The 27,542-nt window shown below is 42.4% G+C and overlaps 1 protein-coding gene across 2 annotated transcripts in view; it reads right to left on the reverse strand.

Annotated features, from left to right (window-relative positions):
• LAMA3 (laminin subunit alpha 3) overlaps positions 1-27,542 on the reverse strand; it is a 208,285-nt gene that overhangs the window by 11,961 nt on the left and 168,782 nt on the right. For both annotated transcript variants that reach the window (XM_083187511.1, XM_083187512.1), the window contains exons 49-71: positions 27,296-27,454; positions 26,981-27,177; positions 25,790-25,906; positions 25,372-25,526; positions 24,627-24,768; positions 23,360-23,459; positions 22,539-22,655; positions 22,263-22,442; positions 19,821-19,960; positions 17,893-18,075; positions 16,357-16,508; positions 14,716-14,875; positions 14,412-14,545; positions 13,958-14,105; positions 13,232-13,354; positions 12,657-12,793; positions 11,172-11,289; positions 10,244-10,384; positions 8,195-8,325; positions 5,613-5,747; positions 5,339-5,492; positions 4,981-5,150; positions 4,210-4,399 (exon numbers count right to left, since the gene is read on the reverse strand). In XM_083187511.1, the coding sequence (XP_083043637.1) occupies positions 4,210-4,399; positions 4,981-5,150; positions 5,339-5,492; positions 5,613-5,747; positions 8,195-8,325; positions 10,244-10,384; positions 11,172-11,289; positions 12,657-12,793; positions 13,232-13,354; positions 13,958-14,105; positions 14,412-14,545; positions 14,716-14,875; positions 16,357-16,508; positions 17,893-18,075; positions 19,821-19,960; positions 22,263-22,442; positions 22,539-22,655; positions 23,360-23,459; positions 24,627-24,768; positions 25,372-25,526; positions 25,790-25,906; positions 26,981-27,177; positions 27,296-27,454 (3,383 nt within the window). The remainder of the gene's footprint in view (positions 1-4,209; positions 4,400-4,980; positions 5,151-5,338; positions 5,493-5,612; positions 5,748-8,194; positions 8,326-10,243; positions 10,385-11,171; positions 11,290-12,656; positions 12,794-13,231; positions 13,355-13,957; positions 14,106-14,411; positions 14,546-14,715; positions 14,876-16,356; positions 16,509-17,892; positions 18,076-19,820; positions 19,961-22,262; positions 22,443-22,538; positions 22,656-23,359; positions 23,460-24,626; positions 24,769-25,371; positions 25,527-25,789; positions 25,907-26,980; positions 27,178-27,295; positions 27,455-27,542) is intronic.

A 27,542-nucleotide genomic window follows, 5' to 3' on the forward strand; every position in this document is an offset into this window, starting at 1 on the left:
TGGCTGTATGTAGGATGTACAGTATCATTGGCTGTATGTAGGATGCATCATTGGCTGCATGTACAGTAGGATGTATCATTGGCTGCATGTACAGTAGGATGTAACATTGGCTGCATGTACTGTAGGATGTATCATTGGCTGTATGTACAGTAGGATGTAGCATTGGCTGCATGTACAGTAGGATGTATCATTGGCTGCATGTACAGTAGGATGTATCATTGGCTGCATGTACAGTAGGATGTATCATTGGCTGCATGTACAGTAGGATGTATCATTGGCTGTATGTAGGATGCATCATTGACTGTATGTAGGATGTATCATTGGCTGCATGTACAGTAGGATGTATCATTGGCTGCATGTACAGTAGGATGTATCATTGGCTGCATGTACAGTAGGATGTATCATTGGCTGTATGTAGGATGTATCATTGGCTGTATGTAGGATGTATCATTGGCTGTATGTAGGATGCATCATTGGCTGCATGTACAGTAGGATGCATCATTGACTGTATGTACAGTAGGATGCATCATTGGCTGTATGTACAGTAGGATGCATCATTGACTATGTAGGATGCATCATTGGCTGCATGTACAGTAGGATGCATCATTGGCTGCATGTACAGTAGGATGCATCATTGGCTGCATGTACAGTAGGATGCATCATTGGCTGTATGTAGGATGCATCATTGGCTGTATATACAGTAGGATGCATCATTGGCTGTATGTAGGATGCATCATTTGCTGTATGTAGGATGCATCATTGGCTGTATGTACAGTAGGATGCATCATTGGCTGTATGTAGGATGCATCATTTGCTGTATGTAGGATGCATCATTGGCTGTATGTACAGTAGGATGCATCATTGGCTGTATGTAGGATGCATCATTTGCTGTATGTAGGATGCATCACTGGCTGTATGTACAGTAGGATGCATCATTGGCTGTATGTACAGTAGGATGCATCATTGGCTGTATGTAGGATGCATCATTAGCTGTAGGTACAGTAGGATGCATCATTTGCTGTATGTACAGTAGGATGCATCATTGGCTGTATGTAGGATGCATCATTGGCTGTATGTACAGTAGGATGCATCATTGGCTGTATGTACAGTAGGATGCATCATTGGCTGTATGTACAGTAGGATGCATCATTGACTATGTAGGATGCATCATTGGCTGCATGTACAGTAGGATGCATCATTGGCTGCATGTACAGTAGGATGCATCATTGGCTGCATGTACAGTAGGATGCATCATTGGCTGTATGTAGGATGCATCAGTGGCTGTATATACAGTAGGATGCATCATTGGCTGCATGTAGGATGCATCATTTGCTGTATGTAGGATGCATCATTGGCTGTATGTACAGTAGGATGCATCATTGGCTGTATGTAGGATGCATCATTTGCTGTATGTAGGATGCATCATTGGCTGTATGTACAGTAGGATGCATCATTGGCTGTATGTAGGATGCATCATTTGCTGTATGTAGGATGCATCACTGGCTGTATGTACAGTAGGATGCATCATTGGCTGTATGTACAGTAGGATGCATCATTGGCTGTATGTAGGATGCATCATTAGCTGTAGGTACAGTAGGATGCATCATTTGCTGTATGTACAGTAGGATGCATCATTGGCTGTATGTAGGATGCATCATTGGCTGTATGTAGGATGCATCATTGGCTGTATGTAGGATGCATCATTGGCTGTATGTACAGTAGGATGCATCATTGGCTGTATGTAGGATGCATCATTGGCTGTATGTACAGTAGGATGCATCATTGGCTGTATGTAGGATGCATCATTTGCTGTATGTAGGATGCATCATTGGCTGTATGTACAGTAGGATGCATCATTGGCTGTATGTACAGTAGGATGCATCATTGGCTGTATGTACAGTAGGATGCATCATTGGCTGTATGTAGGATGCATCATTTGCTGTATGTAGGATGCATCACTGGCTGTATGTACAGTAGGATGCATCATTGGCTGTATGTACAGTAGGATGCATCATTGGCTGTATGTAGGATGCATCATTAGCTGTAGGTACAGTAGGATGCATCATTTGCTGTATGTACAGTAGGATGCATCATTGGCTGTATGTACAGTAGGATGCATCATTGGCTGTATGTAGGATGCATCATTAGCTGTAGGTACAGTAGGATGCATCATTTGCTGTATGTACAGTAGGATGCATCATTGGCTGTATGTAGGATGCATCATTGGCTGTATGTACAGTAGGATGCATCATTGGCTGTATGTACAGTAGGATGCATCATTGGCTGTATGTACAGTAGGATGCATCATTGGCTGTATGTAGGATGCATCATTGGCTGTATGTAGGATGCATCATTGGCTGTATGTAGGATGCATCATTGGCTGTATGTACAGTAGGAGGCATCATTGGCTGTATCCAGGATGCATCATTGGCTGTATGTAGGATGTACAGTATCATTGGCTGGATGTAGGATGTACAGTATCATTGGCTGGATGTAGGATGCATCATTGGCTGCATGTACAGTAGGATGTATCATTGGCTGTATGTAGGATGCATCATTGGCTGTATGTAGGATGCATCATTGGCTGTATGTACAGTAGGATGCATCATTGGCTGTATGTAGGACGCAGAGGTGATTTCTTTATTATGATCTATAGTCACTAATATACAAATTTGCTATTTAAATATGTAATAGTATCCAAATTCGCCCAATGTGCGGGAATGTCTGCATTTTTTTAAGGTGCCAATCATTTACATGGCATAGTTTTGCCCTGTAAATGATTGACACTTTGAAAAACGAATGCATTTGTCTGGCATCCTGCACCCCCTGATGAGACACTATATGCCCCAATATTTCTAATGCTCCTTATTAATCTTACTGTATGAAATAACTACACAGATTATTTACTACTTTTGCCATTTGCACATATATATATATATGGTCAGTACTGATAACAAACGTTGAAAGCTATACGTTATTATTTTGTATGTATATGAACATAAGACTGGGCATGTATTTCCTGTTGCATTGCCTTTGAATATAATGAGCAGCAGCTGGGTTATCATTCATCACACAGGAATCCAGCAGAACAATGCTTCTGAGACAGAATCAGAAATGCTGCATTGTACATTGGAATGCAACAAGCCAACTAATAAAGCAGCACAGAAATAAAGAAAGCATACAGATAAGCTATACCAGATAGGCACGCAGGTAGATTCCAAACATGTTATAAAAAAAGAAATAAAACCTGTTACCATGGTGTATAACAATTCTGCTCCATCTGCGATGTGTGAAATAGCCATTAAAACCTTATACATTATGAGAATGTTTACATTACTTATTACTAACAAGTGACTTACCCTAGTATAATTAAGGTTCTGAGGGGCAGATTTATTAAGGTTGGTGAAGTGATCTGGTTTTTATCACCGGCCAATCAGCTCCTAACTGTGAAGTTACAGGCTTGGTTTGAAAAATGATAGGTAGGAGCTGATTGGCCGGTGATAAAAACCAGACACTTTATCACTTCACCGAGCTTAATAAATTTACCCCTTAGTTTTTTTTTTTACCCAGATTTTGCATTTCAATGGCAGATAAATAAGGCTGGGTACACACTAGGATGACTAGCAATCATGCCAATGGTCGGGCAAATTCCCTTCACCACAGACCAGCAGAGATTGCTGGTACACACTAAAAGATGTAATGGAAGAAAGATACCCTGTTCAGTCCTTCATTACACTGCAACGGGTTGCACCGATATCTTCTGATTGGCCATGCAGAATGACCAATCAGTCGGTATTGCATGCGACCCATGGGAGCGTGCAATCCTAAGTACTCACTGAGCAATCTTCATGATTTGTCAGTCCAACATGACAAATAGTGAACATATTGTTCTAGTGTGTACCCAGCCCAACACAATGCTGAAGGGGGAGAGAGAGAGGGGGGGGGGGGGGGGGGGAAGATGCACTTAGCCAGCCAATCAGCTCCTTACTGCCATGTTACAGGCTGGATTTGAAAAATGACAGGTAAGAGCTGATTGGCTGGTTGTTTATCACTCTCCAGGTAACTGTCAATCACTGGCAGTCGTCTGCTAATCAGCCACAAGTCCAGCAAATGGCTGACACCTACTTCTGCTCGGACCACAGATGATACCAATACAACATATATGCATTGCATGTACAGTAAAATAAAATTTTATTCAGAAACACTTACAGCATGCCATTCCCCGTCATTGTATTTCTCCTGGCTCCGTATTTTCATCTTGCTGCCTTTGGTTCCCAAAGAAAACACAAAACGCCCCTTGGATATATGTAGAGCCAAGTGACTGGACTCCTGTTTGTCAGTCATGAAGAAAATAAGGCCAGCTGATTCCGATGTGCGTACCTCCAAGGAGAAATGGGACCTGGCAGAAAGGGGCAAATACCCAGAGTCAGTCATTTATATACAAAATACCATCCCCAAGCCAGCACTGATCCTACACATATGTTTTATTATAGTTAAATGAATGTTCATTTTTAATGTATTAGACTGTGTTTAATAATTGGTTTAAGTCATATTAGATAAAAGGGACATTATTATTATTATTATTATTATTATTATTATTATTATTATAATTGTTGACCTTTATATACTGTATGTATCTGTATTTGCTTAGGCCGGTTCTGGGACAAGTGACCAATTCCCAGCTGCCATGGAAGTGTACTTTGTAAAATTAGACATAAGGTATCTTTGTTGCAGCAATAAACAGGCCAGTGTCCCCCAAATGGATGCTAGAACGTTTCTGCCTTGGTGAGGCAGTGATAGGTATCACTATAGTAAGTTATGTTTAGTAAAGCAGTGAGAGAGTATTGGTGGAAATGGAAGCTCGGCAGCCCCAGGATCTTGGGAAAGCTTCCCACATCTAACAGGCAAGTGCGGTAATAAATACAAATGGAGAGACATCTGATATTGTTGTCAACCACAAGCTTTATCTACTGTAGTTACCTCTCCTTTAAAATCTGCTTCTTTAGGTCATAGACCAAGTGACTTGCTGCAGAATCGCCAAATCTATAGGACTTCTGATGTGATGTCAAGTTTAAGGGTTGAGCGCAGCCTTGTACGTCCTTCGGCCCAGTCTCCGCATTCAGTACGTTGCTCATGATATCCAGGCCATACTGTTTCAAAGGACACACAAGACCAATGACCGACAGTGGCAAACAAAAGCCATGAATAATTAAAACTATACAGGACTCAGCGTGTTATGTAAAACGATGCAGGAGTCCTTCACAACAACCATATTTCCCATCCCATAGATGCAACATAATAAACCTAATCAGAAATAAACAGAAAACCCAGGAATTACCATGTCAAAGTCATTAAGTCGTAGGCTGAGGGGCTGTTTAAACGCAGTCAGTATGAGAGGCACAGGAGCCTCCTCTGGGCTGCACGTTCCCAGGGAAACTTGGTTCTTCTCAGTGTTATTAACCAGATTTTGCACAGCAGGCAGTTGTGTTGCTCTGAAAATACATAGAAAGGAAAAAGCTGCCATGACTCAGTGTTTCGGGCTGTCGCTGGTGCAGTCCTCTGTGGTATGTGCTAGCTATACTCGTTGGGCAACAAACATAACATGAATTTACCTCTTAATAAAAACATTAGTCACACAGCCCTTAAAGCCGCTTCCTCCGAGGTATATGTCAGTGGGTGAAGAACTGGACGTTGTGGAAGCGCCAATGTTTGCTGTCACTTCACTGTCATCAACCAACAGTTTGAACCTGAAATACAATATTTTTTCATTTTAATTCCTTTTATAGATCATTTATATTTTATTTCATTAAAATCTTCAATACAAGCTGGAACAATATAATTGTTAATGGAAAACATTTCAATGGGATATATTTTACACAGCATACACGTGATAATATTTATATCTTTACAAGCACAAACCAGTAATGTTTAAGCCCTTCCACTATGGAATGCACCCATACCACACAGTGACTTTGACGTTGCATACAATTGCATATGAAGAGTCTCTTAAAATTAACAGGAACATTTTAAATTGTAGCTGGGGGGATGAGGCAGACGCTCCATGTTTAAACTGGACCGCGCTACCATTTCCATCTTTATTCTACTACTGTGTAATAGTCTCATTGAATGAGCAAGTTAGTATTAACCCTTTGAGTGTCAAGTAAATTTGTCAAAATAGGTGTAAAAATTGCCAAGCAAACATTTTTATTCACCATAATGACCTGTAATAGTTACCTTATATAGGAATTTTAATCTTTTTTTACACATTTTTTTTATTTTCATTTAGATAACAAATGTGAGTGATACTGACATTTTTAGCAGATATTTTGCACATCTCTCCCAGAGATTTTGGCTCTTAAAGGGTAAAACATATAACAGCATGTTACAGGGAAACACTCAAATAATCTTAGGGGCTCAGTAACTGAAAAGTAGAATAAAAAACCACAACTTTGTTTTACCAAACGTGCCGCTTCCGGGAAACGAGCATGAGTTTATGTAGTTCACTGAAGTCCCAGTATAGAGATCCCAGTTAGAATTCAAATAATAATCGCTTCCAAATTACAATGTGAATCAGAAGACTTAAAAGTGAAGACAATGCAGATAGTAGTTACCTATAAATAGTACTACATTGCCTGAGCAGCTTCACTGATGACATAAAGCTGAGTTTAAGGTGTTAATTAGTCTCGAGGGACGTAAGAAATGTTTAAAATAGTATTTAAGAGTTTGTATTTAATCTCCTGCTGTTTCTTCTTTTGTTGTACAAGTTTCTGGTGTCTTTGTTCAGGTTCTGTACATTAGAGTCTTTCTGAGCGACTAAGGGATGTTCACGTTGCATTTTTTTCTGATCAAATGTGTATTCATTTTATTTCATGTGCCACAGTAATCTAATGAATGTGGATTAGCCCGCTTTACAAAGTTTCATCCTGAAGTTTCTACCTTGATCGTTTAAAAGGACTGAACAGGGAGTTTTTTCCAGCATAATGAGATATTGATAGGAAAACACAAATGTGAACGTTTTCATACCACCAAAGAATTAAATAAATATTCTATAACTCTTAATTACAATATAAAAAAATCTATAACCTACATAACCGTATAGGAGTTGTTTTATAGTATCCCACATAAGTTTGACATGCTCGCTATAATCTAAAACCTAACAACTTAAAATACAGATGTTAAACAGCCCTTCTAGCCACGCCATACCAAGCTTACCTGCAAAATGGAGCAAATAGAATGCACAATCAGCTTCTCCTGAGCAAAATGATATGCCACATGTCTATATTCAGTATGCGATCACGGCATACTTGCCTACTTTTGAAAAGTAGTTTCAGGGAGATTATGGTTGGTAGCATAATTTTGCGTAGCGTCTCATTGAGGGGGCGTGTCGTGATCCACCCAAAGGGCGTGGCTACTTCCATATATGGAGAAATTGTGAACGTGGCACCTAGAAGCATGGGTGTGTAATTTAAAATGACTTATATCCAAATGTAGATGAGCCCCAAAGCAGTTAGTAAGAGCTACTATACTTGGTAAAGTGCTGGGAAATGGTGCTGATGATTCAATGTAAATGTATCTATCTCTCATTCCTTTTTTCCCCAAAAATGTAACAGTGTAATGTAGGCTAGGGGAAATGAGGGAGATTGCTAGACTAATGAGCGAGAGAGGGAGATTGCTGCTAATTCAGGGAGTCTCCTGCAGAATGCAGGAGGGTAGGCAACTATGGATCACGGCTGTATCTGCATACAAATTGCTATGTTACAGTGTTTTCCAAGAAAACACTGTAACGTTAAATTTCTTATGCAGATACAGCCAAAGTCACACACTGAATATAGGCATGCCACATATCATTTTACTCAGCAGAAGCTGCTTCTGCATTTTCTCAGTTTTGCAGATAAAGTCACAATGAAGATGCCCAGTGCTACAGAATCACATTATGTATAATGAAACTTTGATCACATTACCCCATGGAGGACACATGTTTAGTACAGATTAACTAACCTGCTAACTAGCATGGGGTCATTAATTTCCACCCACGCGTGTAGGTTTTCACAATATATGATGGAGCGGTCTGGGCTGCTATGTCATAGATCACCCAATAAAATTCCTGAACTGGTACATACATGAACACATTTTTGTGTACACGACTAATTTTTTTTTAACACAATCTAGTTAATTTGTCAAAGCTTGTACTCACTCATTATTCTTCCTTATTACAGACACATAATGCAGCTCTCCATCAGTATATTTCTCCTTTGATCGCAACTCATTATTTATTGTAGCTACCCTTACAGTTCCGCCCTCCAGAGAGATCTGTAATTCGTCAGACTGTGGACAAAGAAGTCAATCAAACAATTAAGTGGGTGCTACAAAATATCAACACAATAACATTAACCCCTTCCCGACATTTGACGTACATTTACGTCATGGTCGGGATGTACTTCCCGACACATGACGTAAATGTACGTCATGACTTCAAAGTGTCACCGCGTCTAGGGACGCGGTGACAGAGGGACGATGTCTGCTGTCCCTGACAGCAGACATCCTCCCTCATTGCCCAGGGGGGGCAGAGATGCCACCCGCCATGGGCGATCGCTGCGATTGGCTGTTCAAACGTGAACAGCCAAAAGCAGCGTTTACTGTGTAATGTGTAAAATTTAGACTCTGCTGCCCCCTAGCGTCCAAAAAAAATAAAAGAAAGTTGAAATAATGATGTAATAATAAAGTTTAGATATGGTCTATGTTAGTTATTAACTATTTTGAGTGGTATGATTATTTGTCTCACAAGCAGAAAATGTAACATTTTGCAAATTGCAAAATGTTCATTTTTTTTACGACATTTTGGTATTTTTCACAAAAAAAAAAAACTGTATCGACCAAAATTTATCACTAACTTAAAGTACAATGTGTCACGGGAAAACAATCTCAAAATCACTGGGATAAGTAAAAGCAAAAAAAAGTTATCCCCACTTAAGTGATACCTGTCAGATTTGAAAAAAAGGCCTCTGTCAGGTAGGCAAAAACATGCTGCGTCGGTAAGGGGTTAAGGCCAACAAGATTAGCAGAAATCAGTATGGATCACATTTAAAGACCACGTGCCCCAGCGGCGTAACTAGATTGCAGGAGGCGCCCCCCGGTAAGAAAAAACGGAGCGGAGGGGAGCCGGGGTACGGCGGGGGGGATTGTGTTTGTGTTTGTATGTATGTGTGACGTGTTTGTGTGTATGTGTGTGTTACCTCGGGTCCCGGGCGGCTCTCCCGTTTACTTCTGCTAATGAAAAAAAGTGACACTTGGAAAATGGCTGCCCCCATACTGCAGACGAAAAACTGTCTGCGGTATGGGGGCAGCCATTTTCCAAGTGTCACCTTTTTGTATTAGAAGCGCTGCGGCTGCCGGGACTCGGGAGAGCTGGGACCCGGTGCAAATAAAACCACCGGCAGCAGAAGGCAACCAGTGAGTAACTATCGTCCCGCAGCCCCCCCCCCCATCCCGGCGCCCACATACCCTCAGCACCTCCCCGCCACCGCGGGGGCTGCGGGACGATAGTTACGCCACTGACGTGCCCATTCTAGAATATAACAATGTATTTTCTTTCCTTCTGTTATAATAATAATAATAATAATAATAATAATAATAAATAATACAGTATACAGGTTGAGTATCCCTGATCCGAAATGCTCGGGACCACGAGCATTCCGGATAAGGTATTTTTCCGGATTTTGGAATAATTTTTTTTAAACATACTTACCTGTCCCCTGGTGGTGCCCCAATGGTCCCTCAGCGTCCACTTTGACCCCCGGCGTCCACAGCAGGCCTCCAGCACCGTCTCTGGCATATCCAGCGGTCCCAGGAGTGCATTGCATGAGTTCCCAGGCGCGCCGGTGACGTCATCGCAATGCACTCCTGGGACCGCTGGAGACGACGGAGAGGATGCTGAAGGTCTGCCGTGGACGCCGGGGGACTTGGTAAGTATAAAAAAAGGGGGGGGGGGGGGCAAAAAAAATAAATTCTAATTATTCCAAAAAAACACGGTTTTTGGAACAATTTGGATAAGGGATGCCCGGATATGGGTGACTCAACCTGTATTACTATTTAATTTAATTTCCAAATAATTCAATTAGTTGATAATATTTATTAATATTGCACTAAGTATGCATTATAACCAAAAGGCTGAATGAAGCTACCCTCCAGTATATATGTAATTTCTCACAATTGTCTCCAGCTAAACCATCTGTCATGGACATACCTGTGTTTTGTGATTAAACAGCATTGCATTGGTCTGTGGTGTCTGGAACCCAAATGAGGCCTGGAAGTCACCGGGGAAAGAGAACCCATTGGGTGCCAGTCCCAGTGTCCCGCCATCAGAGAACTCTGCAGACCGGATAATCTACACAAACAAATATGAAGTAGCTATTACTACAAACATACAGAAATATAAATGCATACAGTATGTCACATTGTTTATATAATTAGCAGTTGATATCAGTGATAGAAGAAAATAGCATAACTACATTGTATTTGCATCATATGGAGTAGTACAAACACATAGCTGCATGTTGAGTACATCTGGCGTACCAGGTTCCGAATGATAGCTATTCACCATATGGTCGATATGCATTAAGTGGACAGGACATATGGGACTACCTTCTCCACTTCAGACATACAGGACTACCTTCTCCACTTCAGACTTACAGTACTACACTCTCCACTTCAGACTTACGGAACTACACTCTCCACTTCAGACATACAGGACTACCTTCTCCACTTCAGACTTACAGTACTACACTCTCCACTTCAGACTTACGGAACTACACTCTCCACTTCAGACTTACAGGACTACACTCTCTACTTCAGACATACAGGACTACACTCTCCTTTTTGGATTTATGGGACTACACTCTGCACTTCAGATTTACGGGACTACACTCTGCACTTCAGACATACAGGACAATACTCTCCACTTCAGGCTTACAGGACTACACTCTCCACTTCAGACTTACAGGACTACACTCTGCACTTCAGATATACAGGACAATACTCTTCACTTCAGGCTTACAGGACTACACTCTCCATTTCAGACTTACAGGACTACCAACTCAAACAAAAATAACAGATTCTAGGAAATTAGATAAAACCAGAACTACTGAATCACAGTATTAACAGGTGTCACTTACGCTCCATTCATCATAGCATCTCCGGCTGACACCATATGTTTCTTTGAATGTGGCCGAGCTCACTGGGGTCTTCACATTTTTAACACATCCACGGAAAGGACGAGTTTTTATGTCAAACCTGTTTGAAAAATAAAGAAAGTTATATATACAGTATGGGTATATTCAATCCGTGTCGAAACTGCCGTCTTGCCGAAAAGACGACAGTTTTCGACATGAATACATTGGAAGTGGTTCCGATCTATTCAATCTTAGCTTTTTTTTCCCGGGATGTCTAAATGTTTCGACATGCCGAAAAGCAGGTGGATTGACGGAAGAGCTGCTAATTCACCTGCTTTTGACGGAAACACAGCCAAAACTGCTGTGTTTCCGTCATTCTCAATCCGGCATAACAAGATGCCGGATTGAGGCAGGGAGGACGGTGCCAGGTGAGCAGCAGTAGCTTACACGGTGCCGTCCTCCTGTCCGCCGCAGCCCGCACTCTCACACCACCGCCCGCAACCTCCCGTACATACCCGCCACCGAGCTTGGTGAGAAGCAGGTCACCCGGCTCCATTCAAGCTCCCTCTCCGGTTCTCACCGTCTCCCGCCATCCCCCACTGCCGCGCTCACCCGGTCTGAGCTTCGGCCGGGTGAGTGTCAATCATCGGCCAAATCCGACATCCGGATTTGCCCAATGAATTGAATAATGGATGCTGGATCCATTCCGGCAAAATGGATCCGGCATCAATTGAATATTGCAGTATATGTCTATGTCAACCTTTTGCTTGTCAACCTTTTGAGGCCACCTATAACGCGGTACCCCTGGTTGTATGTTGGTGGCGTTATGCAGCTAATGCAAAACCAGCTCAGAAGTACAGCAAATGGAAATCTGTGTGTGGGTTGTATATGTGTGCAGATTAACTACTGCACCAATAACCTCTCTGTTGATATAGTAAGGGAAAATGATGAGTCATTTCAGTTGGATGATCAGCCCAATCAGGATGACAGAAGTACAGAAAGACACATGGAATAGGCAAATATAGTTCAATGTGCAATGAGCATATTTTTCAAACATATCCTATTAATTGTTGTCTGTAGTTACAATGGTTCAGAGGTTCTAGACAGAGAACTGTTAGTTAATATACACATATAGGTGCATACACACTGGGGAACGTTTTTGCATAGCGTGTATGCAGAGCGATGATGTGAAAATCACTGGGTGGAAAATCGCTCAGTGCATACACCCACTGATTGGAGGGCGATTTACCATAGCAGGACTCTATGGAATGCGGTCCACAGGAGCACGCATCAGCGCTCATCGCTCACCACTGGGGCATACACACTGTGCGGTTTTGAGCTGAAAGCAGCTCAAAACCCCAAAAGTGAGTTGCTTTCAGCTCAAAATCTCCCAGTGTGTATGGGCCTTAATATTATGCTGAGGATGATTACATTATAATGTGCCTTCCTTGAATATTACAATTATTAGCCCTTTTATCAGTCACTCACTTTTCTTTAATGGCTGATGGGACACCACCCAAATAATATGTGCCAAAAGTAAATAAATTCACATCAGAAGCATTCATTGCATCTCGATCCTGACGCACACGTAACAATTTCTCCTTCTGTGCAATCAGCACCTCTATCTGTGAAAAGGAAGATAATACAATTTATTCTTAATAATATGGTAAACTACCGCTAATCCAAATGACAGGGATTTGGTCACATGGCTGACAGTAGCCATGTCTACACCACAATGTCAACATGGTCCAACATGTGGACGCAACTATATTGCCATTCTCAGTATACTGATGGTTAGGTTTAGGTGCCGCAGGGAGGACTAGAATTAGGCTGCAAGTTAAGGTTAGGGTTTGAGACTAGAGGGCGGACTAGTATTAGGGGTTGAATAGTTAACAAAACGCTGGGGGTCTGCGCCATGCCATGAAGATGACAATGATTAGTATCTCCTAAATATTATCGTGATTAGGACATTAGCTGGAATTAATGCCATGACAGAAGGCACAGGGGACACTCAGGACACACTCAGTGACATAAGTGACTAATCAGTTAATGTTGCTACTTACCAAATGCTCACGTCCATCATTTACACGCCCAAACGTACTGCGAACCTCTTTTAATGGATCTGAATTTATTTTGTATTTAAGGACAAGGGCACCATCTTCAATATCAACACTGATGTAGCTATCCTGCAATCAATATACAGAAATATATTTAACAATGTTATGACTTACAATACAATATTGCTATGTGTGCTTATTATTGCTATTAGTAGTATTCGGGAATATTCCTGGTGGGCCAATTAACCTGTGGGACTGCCTGTGGCTGCGAGAGGGTAAGAGGTGAAAGACTGGTGGTGTGGGTGTGTTAGGGGGTGATGTGGACATGTAGGGGGGCCACTGTTTGGGGTATTTTTCCAGGGCCACTGGAATCCAATGTTATACTGCCACCCACTGAGCTGTCAATCACTGGTGGCACTCGAAACGGTTGTACGGGCGGTCGGTGGATCGCCCATACACACAGCATCATGCGGCTATATCTTTAGATATATCGGGCATCAGCTGTGTTGCACAGCCAGTGCAATATATCTGTGAACAGCGCCATTCACAGATATATCGATGGTACACACTGGCCAATAGTGCATCAATATATCAGCCGCTCACTGGAACGACCAATATCAGCCAGTGTGTACGCACCTTGGGGACCGCATTTTAAAACCACTGAGTTAAATGAAGACCTTCTGAATGTGACCAAAATGTTATTGCCAATCATATTCAATAAATCTGCTATACCTCTTTTTCGGCAAAGAACAACAAGCCGGTGTCTGCAGTGGTCTGAATGGTTTGCTCATAGCGCATCCCTCTGATCGTGGGTACATTGTACGTTATAGTAGCATAACCAACACCTTCAAAGAAACTTCTTTCAGATTCTTCTTTGTACCTATAGCATTCAATTGCATGATTTCAATAATTAGGTAAATCAAAAGCCAACGTAACCAAATTGTGTTTATAGAAAGTGTGTTACAATTGTGCACCACTGATATCTCTGTAATCTTCATTTAGCGACTTTGGTATATTGCAAAGATTTTATGGGACGGATTATAACCTATTCTGGATGCTAAGATTAATTTAGACATCCTGTATGATTAAGGCTACTCGTATATAAGAATGTGCTATAACATACCTTGTGTACATCTTTTCTATTAGGTGTTTATACTATTTGTTCCTAGTCTATATTTAGAAGTACCTCTTGCAGGGTTCAACCGCCTTTGTGTCAATGTTGAAAGTTCTCCGGAAATTGTACAAACTGATTCCGTTTTGGTTCAGGTCATCTAGTTCAATGCAGCCTATGTATTTTTGAAAGTTCAGTCTTGCTGGAGGCTTTGAAAAAAAATCATAAAGTTTATTCTAAAGCATTGCTTCAACTATGACATTTGCATGTATTTGCATATTCTAATGACACAAGTTTGATATATAACACAGACATAAACTAACTTTGATACTAGGAGATTGTCTGAGAAGAAATGACACAACATGCTGTAGACACTTACTCTGAAGTCATCTGGAAACCCCCCTACATAAAACACCACATCCTCAGCCTTCAGATTCAGGAGAGTGTGTCTCTGCGCTTCAGCTGTGTAACTCAAAGTAGGGTCTGGTTTATTCGATGTGAATGCTTTTGTATAGTTCAGAGTAACATACTGATAGATCCTGTAAAAACAAAAGAAACCTTCTGTAACTCTACACTGGATTTACATAGTTACATACTAGTTAAGTCCGAATAAAGATGTGTGCACATTGAGTTCAACCTTGGTTAGTGTGTATGATCCATTTGCTACGTTTAGTTGAGTATTTTTTTTTCAGTAACCCGTAGGATTTTACCGGACCAAAGGACTACTTGACAATAAATGTAAGAATGTGTGTAATGGTGCCCATACATGTCCCGATACGGGCGTACGTTCTGGGCTTAAATAGCACGCATCGCATGCGTTGTGCATGCAATGCGATTTAAACTAAGTACAAAAAGTATGTGCAGCACAAACTTCTTGTACTGTGCGATGAGGTGCCGCAGGAGCGCGCACCTCAAAGCACAGATCGCACCGCCCGCATCGGGACATGTATGGGCACCATAAGTCTATTTGTGTGATTAATACACTTTTACTTTCAAGGTGTGTGAGTATGAGCCTTTATTTGAATATTTGCTTGACTGTGGAACTACAGGTACAAGTGGGCCCTTTAATGCCCCACCTGCTGGTACTTGTGGTTCTCCAAGTACCAGCATGTGGGGGAGGTCTGCTGGGTTTTCTGGTTCCACAGTCAAACACAATATTTATTATTTTACACTTCAATGTTATCAACTCAGCACCCATCGCCCAGGGGGGCTGGGATATCCGTGGGTTTCAGCCCTGGCCCTTGGGTTCCCTGGGAGGGGGGACCCCTTTATTGGGAGGGTCCCTACTCACCCTAGGTACCCTGACCAACGCTGACTAGTTGGGGGGGGGGGGTTAATGTCACAGCTGCAGGGACCGGTATAAACGTGTCCCCTGGCTGTGGCATTAGCTTTCTGACTGGTGGAGCCCAGTGCTGGTTTAAAAATTACGGGGGACTCCTACATCTTTTGTCCCAAATATTTTTGGAACTAGGACCGGTCCAAGGGTCCAGTGCTGGTTCTTGAAGTACAGGGAACCCCTACTCAATGTTTTCCCTGTCTTTTTGTATCCAGGACCTTCTCATAGAGCTCCGGTCTCTTATGGGGCATACACAGAGGGACTGCGCAATTTTTTTTTTTACTCTTTCTTTGACACATAGAAGCATTGCACAGATCTGACTGATCCGTGCGTGCTTCATGGTACGTTCCTTTTTGATTTTAACTTACGAAGCAAGGACAGCGCTATCCACACTACAAATAGTTAAAGCGCACAGAGAATTAAAGTTAATGCTTTGTAAAGCGCTGCGGAATCTGTGTGCACTATATAAGAAACTGTTAATAAATAATAAGAAACTGTTAATAAAAGTTAATGAAGTCAATCAGAGCATTAAAGTTAGACTGAGAGATCATTACGGAGCACAATTAGTTTGTATAAACTGCACATTCAGGTAATTATGGCATGGTGCGCTGATAGTGCAGTAATTCCGTAGCAGTGTCCAGAGAGTGGCGCTAGTTGTCTATCTATAAAATGGTGGCTACTCACCTTTCTAATACAACTCTGTCCAAAATGGCTTCATCTGGCCTGTTATCCGATACAAAGGGATTCACATTGATTTCAGCCACATTGCCTCCTAGATTATACACGCACTTGAGTCTGTCATCTTCAACACCTATACCTATATAGTCTTTGGAAGTCTGTAGAGCAAAAATGCTGATTACTTTTCACACAAAAGGAAAATTGTGTACACTGGTCATACTGGTATTTGTCAAACTGATGCAGAGTTAGGTGTAAATATGCAAATTTCTGCAGCAGATGTCCACAGAAATACAATAAGATACAGCATTGTCCATATGCAGCAGACCTGGCACTTGGAAGTTGGACCTCATTATGCCTACAGGCGGAACATGGGTGAGACGGGATCATTTGTTGTAGGCTGATTACAGTAAGGGCGTTATTGCTAGCAGATGCCGGCTGCCTGGAAGCACATATACTGTACGCCTACCTGTTGGGCAGGAACACATACAAGCATGGTCCCAGTAGTAGCCAGCGGCTTCTGATTGGGTGATTGTAGACTCACCTCTGAGGAGGACTTGTGCGTACTTGGATCATGCATAGATAATATGATTATATGATTTTGATACCATCATTCATACATGAGAAGATTATGCCAGTTATTTTATTTCAATCAAACGTATTGATTTTGATTTGCTCTGACCTCTTTGTGAGTATCTGTATATAAGTATGCCTGACGTGACCTTGGTGTTTATGTGACTGTTGCAGATAGGGATGCATTGTTTAATGTCTATAACTTAGCATATGAATATAAATATGTTGTTTTTACATAAAAATATCTAGAATTAAATTTTTGATGATATATTATACTGTGGGCTCGATTCAGACACATGTGCAATTGTCCTAAAATCGCAGATCGTGATTATTGGACAATTGTGCATGTGCGCACGGCCAGTGCATGTGCTTGCAGTTTCATTTCTGACAGGGGGGCAGCGGCAGGGACAGCGTTGGCGGCATTGACGCGACGACTTAATGTTGCAGGGGTAAAATGTAATGATATCTGGGAGCGGACGGAATACCCAGCTGTGTACTCTCCAGGGGAGAGCCGCAGCAGATGCGTGCCATTGCATGCGGCCACTGTGACCCGAAACATGGCCGGCCTGTGCTTGCTTTGCAGCCAGGGACCTGCTGGTCATGTGCGCATGCTTTGCTGTTTAGTAAAGTGCTTCTACAATAGCAAATTGCCCGCAAATTTTAACCGGCACATCGCGGGGAGGGACCTGGCGAGCAGTGCTGGGCATCTGCCCTGCAGAATACCGCTTGAGGCTGCACTTTCGCAAAATATTGCAAAACTGCGACCATCTCTGAATAACCCCCTATATGTGGCCATCTCCATTGTCTCTGTCTGTCATTGGCGCGTTGTATATTTATTACTGCCTCAGCTTCAAAATAATGACCCCTCTTGCCCATTTCAGGAATCTCATTATGAAAAATGACATTTCTGTGTGCACGGCTGCACAACACTAAAAGTATTTACTAGATGCACTATAGTTGTGTGACACTTACATCTTTACTGCCCAAGTACATGACAAACATGTTTGGTACTAGCTGACGTTTCCTGCGGTCACCGCGACTTTTGGGTCTCTGAAGGAAGAATGAGAGAGATGTGTAGGCCTTTAAATCTTCCAAGTTGCTCGGAGGCCGTACTTCTACTCCAGAATTGCCATCAAAGCGCATTGGTACTACAACCTACAAAGAGATACCATATAGGCAGAGATATGAATTGGCATCCTTCATTAATGCAGTGGGGTCTACAAATGTGTACACTGTAGAATACAAATGTCTGCACTGTATTATACAATTGAATTGTCTGCACTATGGTATACAATTGTCTGCACTGTAGTATACAAATGTCTACACTGTGGTATACAATTGAATTGTCTGCACTGTAGTCTACAAATGGCTGCACTGTATTATACAATTGAATTGTCTGCACTATAGTCTACAAATTTAGACTACAAATTAGTAGCAGGGTGATTTAAACTTATGTTTACTAACTACAATATTGTAGACTAAAAAATACAGAAGATGAAACCATTAAATATAAACAAAAATATACAGTTAGGGCCATAAATATTGGGACATGGGACAGTCACGGCCTGGCCGCCCAGTTGCAGACAGCAGTCACCACTGGAAAGGAAGGCTGCCAGACTGTGGCCATCCCGACCATTGTAAACTTCTGTGCACGGCACGGCTTCTTGGCCGTGCGGGGTTCCGCAGCCGCATGTCAGCCAGAGCGTGTGAAACAGCCCTTAGACCAGTTGCAAATGCTGACATTTTAGAGGGGGGTTTCCAAATGTAATCCAAAATCTCCACTCAGTGCATTAGAGTAAGTACAGGAGCCTGGGGGGAGCGGTAACAGCCTAGAAAATTGGTCTTTTTATACACTGGATACTGTATGGAATACTGTATTAATATTTAACAGTACAGATAGTCGATAGAATAGGCTGTTTCAAACATTTAAATAAGATAAGGTTAAACATATCATAATAAATACAAAAACTTAATAGAACCAGTACTGCACTTTCTAAGCTCACATTCTCCTACTTTATGGTACGGTTTCTATCTTCTTCCTTGCAGCTACTCTCTGGTGATGTTTAAGGGCTCAGATCCCCACATACAGTAAATGTGGTAGAAGAACCTGGTACACTGGGCATGTGCAGCAGCTCTGCTCTGTCCCTTACACTGCGTGTTGTGGCTGCAGCTCTATTGATCATATTATACAGTATACCAATGCTAATATAATATTGTCATAATTTAAGGCACTTGCCAAGAGGAGGGGGTTCTGGGCAACCAGAACACCCCCCCCCCCCCCCCCCCCACTGAATTTGCCTATGTTAGACTACTACACTATTGACATGTAAGACTGATCTACTGTACAAACAGTGCCCATGTGACATTAGCGTATACTTGTTGGACACCAGATACTGGGTAAAGTTTATAATGTTTTGGAGAGATTCAGAAAGTCAGAGATTTGGTAAGAAATCTCCATTTTTTTTTTAAAGCGCCAATCGTTCACACTGCAAAATCAGACTGGTTTTGCAGTGTAAATGATTGTCCCTTTAAGAAACTGGAGATTTCTTACCAAATCTCTCAATTTCTGAATCTCTAATCCTATTCAATTTCCCCATTTGAGGGAGTTTTTCCATTTTTTGATTGCCGCTTTAAACAAATGGGAAAACTCTCCCAAAATCTCCCACTTTCCGATTCTCACACCCTATTACATTTGGTCTATGTTTGAGAATTGTCCATGAGTTTACTGACATAAATAAGAAAAGCAAACACAACAGTAATGACAAGATACAATCCATTCAATAGTTTGGCACAGAACATTATTATTATTATTAAGCCATAACTTTGCATATCTTCATCTTACAGTGAAACTTTACCCAAGAAGAGCATTGAGCACAAGTTTTGCATAGCACGGAACCCACCTTATTTGCCGCATCACGCGCTTGCTGGATCAGCTCCCTTATACGACTCACACTCTCCGAGATGTTTCCTAGAGGCATTATATCATTTATACGGTTCATGGCCTCAAAAACATCAGGCAGGCTTCCGGTTAGTTTCTTTACTAAGGTTTAAGATAAAATCTAAATTAGGGCCAATCATCTTTAGTGCAAATTAAGTTTATTGGGTTTAAAATACAACAAGTACATTAACAATCTTTAGTCACAATATCATTTGTTAAAATGTTGTTCGAAATATCTGAATACCAAAATATACCAGTACAATTTAAGATTTTTTTTTTTGTAAAACGAACTTAAACCAGTCCTTAATTATTGGAGGAGAGGAGGAGCCAGGGGTGTAGGGAGGGCGGAGCCAGTGGAGCACGAGCTCCAGGCGCAAAAAGATCAAATGGCGCCGGAGCCATGCACCGCCAGCTGCCCCCGCTGCTCCCTTCTCTGCCTGGGTAGATAGCTGTGGCCGAGCAGCTCAGTCTGCACGCAGAGGAAGTGAGGAGCTAGGGCTCTGATTTCCTGATGCTGGCCCCGCCCACAGTGGACTCCGTGCATTAGCCCTGGCTCTTCCTGCTTCTGTCACCTCAGGCAGCTTCTTATTGATGCCTCCCTGGCCCCACCGCCCACTGCCAGCTCCCTGCATGTCCCTGGAAGAAGTAACCCAGCCAGGTGAGTGCTGGGGATTGGTGGCTGTTTATAATGTGGGACTGGCTGCATTATGGGGAATTGGCTGTGTTTACTGTATGTAATTGTGGGGGTATAATGTCATAGAATGCTGTGTATACTGTATGTAATGGGGGGATAATGTAATATGAAGTGACAGCTGTGTGTATTATGTGTAATTGGAGGGTGGGGGGTGCCTGTGTATAATGTAAATGCTGTGTATACTGTATGTAATTGGGGGGTGTATAATGTCATAGAATGCTGTGTCTACTGTATGTAATGTGGGGGGGGGTGTATAATGTAATGCAATGCTGTGTGTGTTATGTGTAATTGGAGGGTGGGGGGGTGCCTGTGTATAATGTAAATGCTGTCTATACTGTATGTAATGGGGGGGGGGGGGGTGTATAGAATGCTGTTTTTATTGTGTGTAATTGGGGGGTGCCTGTGTATAATGTAATGGTGTGTGCACTGTCTGTAATGGGGGGAGGGGGGGCAGGAAACATACCCTTGCTCCGGGCACCGTGGCACCTAGCTACACCACTAAGAGGAGCGCCATCTCACCGGTATGAACGATTTAGCTGCATTATTTAAATGGCATAGGAGGGATTTTTTGTATCTCGAGAGAGGAGCGGGGGAGAGGTGAAATATCCAAAACAGTGGATCTGTGGGAACCAGGTCTCCCAATATAATCCCGGAGAGTTTGAAAATCTCAGACCATAAGGCCAATCATCTTTATTAATATATGCACTGTGTATATGTATATATATATATATATATATATATATATATATTCATATATATATATATATATATATATACAGATGGGGCAGGCCTCTTCCTTGCTGGCCAATCGCCAGAATGTCAGCGCTGGCGATCCACCAGCAGCCTGCCTCACCCTCTGACTGAGATGCACGTGCGTCTCAATCTCCATCGGCGGGGCGACGGGAACCCTGTCCGTCTCCGCCTCAGGGAGACGGACACGGTTAGGGGGGGGTGGGGTGGGGTGCGGACAGGCGGCGGGGACCCCGGGTTACGTGCGCACGTCCCCTTCTCGCTATAGATATGGCGCTGGCGGGCGATGGCGGCTGGCGTCGCCATCGCCATCCCCTGCAAGGATGGGACCTGCCCCATCTGTATATAAATTTTGTTTACAGACTTTTACAAATTTTACTGTATGTATACAATGGGCCTGATTCAGGTTCGCTCGCTAAGTGGCGTACATTCACATGGATGCTGGCGTACTGGCAAAAAAATCCTTTGATGGTCATCAACCATCAAATTATTTTTTTACTTTATTTATGAAGGACATGGCCGTATTCGTGGCGGGCGCTGACATCATGTGACCTCAGGCGCCCACCCCGTGCAGGCTTCGATCCACCTTAATTCGCATGGGGATGCTAGAAATACCGTTTTTCTGGGTGCACCTACCGTTTTTCTGGGCATGGCCAGGAAATGCTGGGTGTCTCCATGCGCCAGCTCCCTGTCCTCCCCAGTCTGTGCGAAGGCCTCAGCAACTGTGATAGTCGCCAAAGACATTTGCGCATTGGGTCACACATGCGTATATACGCCGATACGCATGCACAGACCCGCACCATTGGTCCACGGACCAAATTTGCTTTTAAGTGAATGAATCACCCCCAATATACTTCTATTGATAAAATAACTCCATGAATGCACCAGATGATAATACATTTCTCATGGCTAGGCAATACATCCAAATCCTGAAGGACATCAGGTGCAATTATTGCTTACCAGAATCGCTTGCCTCATTCAAAGCCTCATTGAAATTAGCATTCTGTGCAGTTCCTATGGTTCCCTTAAGATTATCCACATCGTCTTTAATGGGTTTTAATTCCGCTTGGACATTATTAGTGATCCCATTTGCATTGGTAACTAAGTCCTTTGCACTATTAATCATTTTCTCTATGTCGTCTGAAAAGGAATAACAGTATTGGTAAGTTGGTGGGAGACGATCCGGCAGCATAGATGCATCATTTGCAGCATATATAGGGAAGGCCGGCCAGTTACCTCTTTTGATGTCATTGATACTGTTTTGGAGAGCTGTGAGGTCGCCTGATAGTCTGTTCTTCTTATCTGTCGCCTCAGTCAGTCTGTCCTTTATATCTTCCAGCTCTGGGTTCAGATCTAGTTTTAAAAATACATATGTAAGGAACAAAAGAATAGAAACATAGAATTTGGTGGCAAAGAAGAGCCCCTCTAGTCTGCTCCTTTTTTAAACCCTATTTTTACCTCAAACCATATATGATCTTTATTTCTTTGTAAGGATATCCCGATCTGATCGGATCATGGATAGTATCTGAAGGCACATCTGACCATGTGTACACACCATAAGCGTTCCCCTGCTTCAGACCTGCCCCCTCCCTCCCCTACCAGTGCCGTATAAGGGCCAAAACGCATGCCCAGAGCCACAACATCAGTACGCTGTGTACCGAGTGCTGCTGAATTAGGTTATATGTTTACATTTTTAGGTACGGTGTGTGATCTGTATTCTGCGTTCCTGTAGCCCAGGGCTCATCTGTAAAGCATATTACTGCATTTAACAAATAGTAAAGTAGTTCTTGAACTATATTACTTAATTGTATTTCAAATTTTAAAAAGCGACATCTGGTGGATGATCATAAGCATTACACTCACTGGCAACACCATACTAGCCAGGTTGCGCAATGCTTCACCACGATGCGACAAGCTGCAGTGTGGATCGCTTTGCGATTATACAGCCATACATAGGATAGATGAGCATGGCTATATCTGTATGGAATTAATTATAATTTGATGCGATTAGCTATTCCCAGACTTGGAAGATCAGAAATGATAAAGTTCCGTTGTACCTCGAAGTGATTTTTGCGTTTTCTTGGCCTGATCCAACAGTGTCTCTGAATCTGTCAGTGATTGTTTGGCCTTTCCAGGTAAATCTTCATTTTGTACTTTCTAAAAAGCAAAAAACAAAAACAGACAAATAGTACTGAGATATATTACGCAGGAAGAATACATTTTATATGCAGGGGGCGGGGACCCACTCATTAAATATTCAATGCACTGGCTCCCGCTCATTATATATGCACAGAGCGGGACCAGCTCAGTGCTCACTACTGCCAGGGTCCTAAAAACCGTTTCAGACCCATTCACACTGCCAAAAAAAGGGTCTGAAATGGGTAGGACACTGCTTTTTACCCATTTAAGAAATACCGGTGTTTCTTAAATGGGTAAAGCACCATGGAGCTTTTACACTTCAGCAATTAATGTTTTAAAAGGCAAAAAAACCCCGGCAATATACCATTTAAGAGCTGCAGTGTGAAAGGGGTATAAGAGAACTTTGAGAGAAATAGAAATCTAATGTTGCCACACAGTGATACTTTTGTAGCAAAAATATATGTACATCTTTTGCTCTGATATCTCGCTGCCCATACACTTGTGAGATACAGTATTGCATGCAATCATTCGATTTCGACCAAATCTGTTCGATAAATCACATGATTGTATGCACATTTTGTGTACCATCCAACGCGATGCGCGGGCACGCCGGGCGAATATCGTGTATTTATTGTAAATATCCTTTTGTTTTCTTTTTTTTGGTGCACCACACCTAGACAAATTCTTTTCTGTCCTGTGGAGCTACTCTTACCATTTTTGTCTGTGGTAGCACACCCCCGAATCTATGAATGTGGACACATATTCCACAAAAATAAACCTAGAGGAAGCCCTATTACATTGAGATTTATAGATCTGACAGCCTTGTTTAATTGACTCCCACACAAAACCTCCAACTACCTACAGTAGCAGGATCACAGTAAGGGCTCATGCCGCACCTTGTGGCTAGGTTCTGTAACTGACCTACAGTAAGTGCAGCTCTTTTAGCTAACTCAATTGACACCAGATGAGTGCACCACAGTAGCCAAGACTTGTAAATGCTGCAGTATTAGTAATTACTTTTACCAAACCAGCAAATGTGAATATTTGAACAGATATACGCAAAGTGAAAGCATCCTAGCAGAAATGCTGTGAGTCCCTGCCTGCATCCATGCAGTGATGACCAGAGAGCGTGTATGAGGCACTTTAGATGGGATGCAGGACAAATGACACAACCGTCAGACTTACTGTCAGGGCGGAATCGGCTGCTGACTTTGCCTTCTTTGCAGCCTCATCAGCAGCGTTCACAGCCTTAATGATATCCTCATAAGCATTGGCAGCATCCACAGCACAACGCACCAGTTCCTCATTGCTGGTGTTCCTCTTTATCCTGCGGAATAAGGTTATCGGGTGGAATTTAGAAAAACATTGTAACATATACCAAGAAACAAGAAGTGCTTGCTGATAGGTCATTAGGTCAACAAGCATTAGGTCGACACCATTAGGTCGACATGCAGAAAGGTCGACATGGGTCTAGGTCAGGGCTGGGCAATTGCGGCCCTCCATATGTTGAGGAACTACACATCCCAGTATGCTTTGCATTAGCTTTGCTATGTGGCCATGCTGAAACTGATGCAAGGTATGCTGGGATGTGTAGTTCCTCAACATCTGGAGGGCCGCAATTGCCCAGCCCTGGTCTAGGTCGACATGGGCAAGGTTGACAGTCAAAAGGACATGGGGCTTTTCACTGTTTTTGGAGCTGACGTGCTGACAGACAGTATTTCATGCCCTACCATACACTAGGGCATGGTGGGAGAATAAAATAGTGTGCCGGGCGAAGCGAAGCACCATGCCTGATGCATTGCAAACGCAGCGAGCCATGCGAGGGGATGTGGTGCCACGATTTAGTGTCCATGTCGACCTTTTGACTGTTGACCTAGACCGATATCAACCTAATGGTCACCGTTATAGCAAATGATAGTGTAGTACTCACTCTACAAGCTGATTGGCCAGGTCCTGCAGTGACTGTGCATGCTTCTCTGCCAATATCACCAAAGGTTCCTTACTAGCAGCCTTGGAGAGTACGTTGACTTTCTCATTCAGCTCTTGCTTAGCGCCATCCAGCTGTGCAACGAGCTTCTCATACTCCTTTTTGTGTTAAAGTCAAAAGAAATTGGTGAAAAATATCAAATTAGGTATTAAAATGATGTTTTATGTTTATATATATATATATATATATATATTTATTATATATTTTAAAAATGATTGAATGCAATATAAATTCTTACTCTAATATCTCTAATGTGAAGAGCAATCAAGATGTACGTTACGTTAGCACAGGGTTGCCGACTTTCACAGTCTCCTCTCCGGGAGAAGTATATACAGTAACATATATAACACATATAACATACCTCTTTACTCTTCTGTAGCAGCCTCGTCATACTACTGGTCTCTCCAAGGCTGGTCTCTGCTGCTTTCAGGTGAGCCGAAGCCTCTTTCTGCTGTTTGGTTAAATCAGCAACTCTTTTCTAGAATCAATGCAGAATACAGTATAAATCAGATTATGTAACACTAACAGGTCATACCCTAACCCTGTATACACTATACAGTACGTAGCATTTATGTAGTTTTATAGTTTAAGCTTTATGTAACAACTAACTAAAATGGAAATTGATCTGTGCTAGGTATGGGCTAGACAGAGGCATGCACTTAATAATGCACTCATAAAAATGTAATGTAAACATTGTGGAACCCTGGAAACCAGTGGCATATTTATAATGGTTGCATTGTGAGTGCTAGAGGGGGGCTCATGAATAACTGGGAACGCTGCTTCACACACATTCACCAAGTTATCAGGAAATGTGTCACTGGTAAAAACTGCAGAGCCGGTTCAGCCAGTGCTAGAGTCTCTACCATTTTTATCACAAGATTCATATTTCTAAAGAAATCACCAGGAATCTGGTGCCTGTGCATAAGATCCTAGGGGGTTTATTTACTAAGACGGGAGTTCTTCAGAATTTATTTGTTATTTTATAAGATAATAGATAATCTACTGCCCGTCCCCACACTGCCACCAATACCCACTTTTCAGCCCCACAAATCCAAGTGTGAATGTGGTGCCTTGGAAGTTCCACAGCTGCCACCTTTATTAAGTCCATACTTGCCTACCTTTTTTTTCGCATCTCGTGGAGAAGCCTGGAGAGGAGACTAGATAGCAGCATGTCAGGGGGGTGGGACAATGCTGGTCACCAGGCTCCACCCCTATGGCAGGATAATGCATCAAATCGCGGGTCCGCAGATTGGGGAGGGGCTAAAATGGAGCAAATGACGCAATTCACATCATGTTAGCCCCTCTGCGGACCTGCGAAACCCGGTATTTACTGCAGCTGGGAAGGGAGATGCGGGGCGATGCGGGAGAAATGCTCACCTTCCCGGGGGGCCCGGAGGTGGACCTGATTTTCAGGAGCCTCCCAGCCATTCCGGGAGGGTAAGCAAGGATGTCTTCCACACAGACATCCTTCAGGTAGACTCTGCAGAACATGGGCTCTGTGCATGCAAATCTGTCTGTAGACACTAACAACAAATATATGTTACTTAGTTACCTTGATGTCTTCAAGGATTGTGGCACTGTCCTTATTGATGTTATTGGCTTGCGTAGTTTGTGCTGATGCCTCATTCAGTGCATCTCGGAGATCATTTATTTTTGCTTCGTAGTCTTTAATTGATTTTGTGATTTCTTTTATGAGGTCCTTATGTTGGTTCTGATGCTTTTGGAACTGGTTCCTTACACGGTTCAGCACTGTTAATAACAGGAATAAATACAAATTTGGTCAGCAAATCAGAGGCCTCAAATTGTGAATCACTTGATAAAAGCACCACAGGAGTGTTGTATAGCTATAAAGCCCCATAAAACATACAAGCCTTTGCTTCTTCTTTCTCCATTTCTGCTTCTTTTTTCTGGACATTAAAATTGCGTTTTCGCATCTCGTTGATCATTCGTTGTGCTTCAGCCATGTTCTTGGTTATTTCTCCAGGTAATGTGCCTCCTGATCCGGATGCCGCATTCTTAATGAGAACTGGAAAAATGACAATATTCTATCATATGAACACACATTATAATAATACATTACAACCCCTCAACCAGCAGCGGTGTGCTGGCAGGAC

Source organism: Crinia signifera, chromosome 5, assembly GCF_055691185.1.
Source record: "Crinia signifera chromosome 5, ASM5569118v1, whole genome shotgun sequence".
Lineage (NCBI taxonomy): Eukaryota > Metazoa > Chordata > Amphibia > Anura > Myobatrachidae > Crinia > Crinia signifera.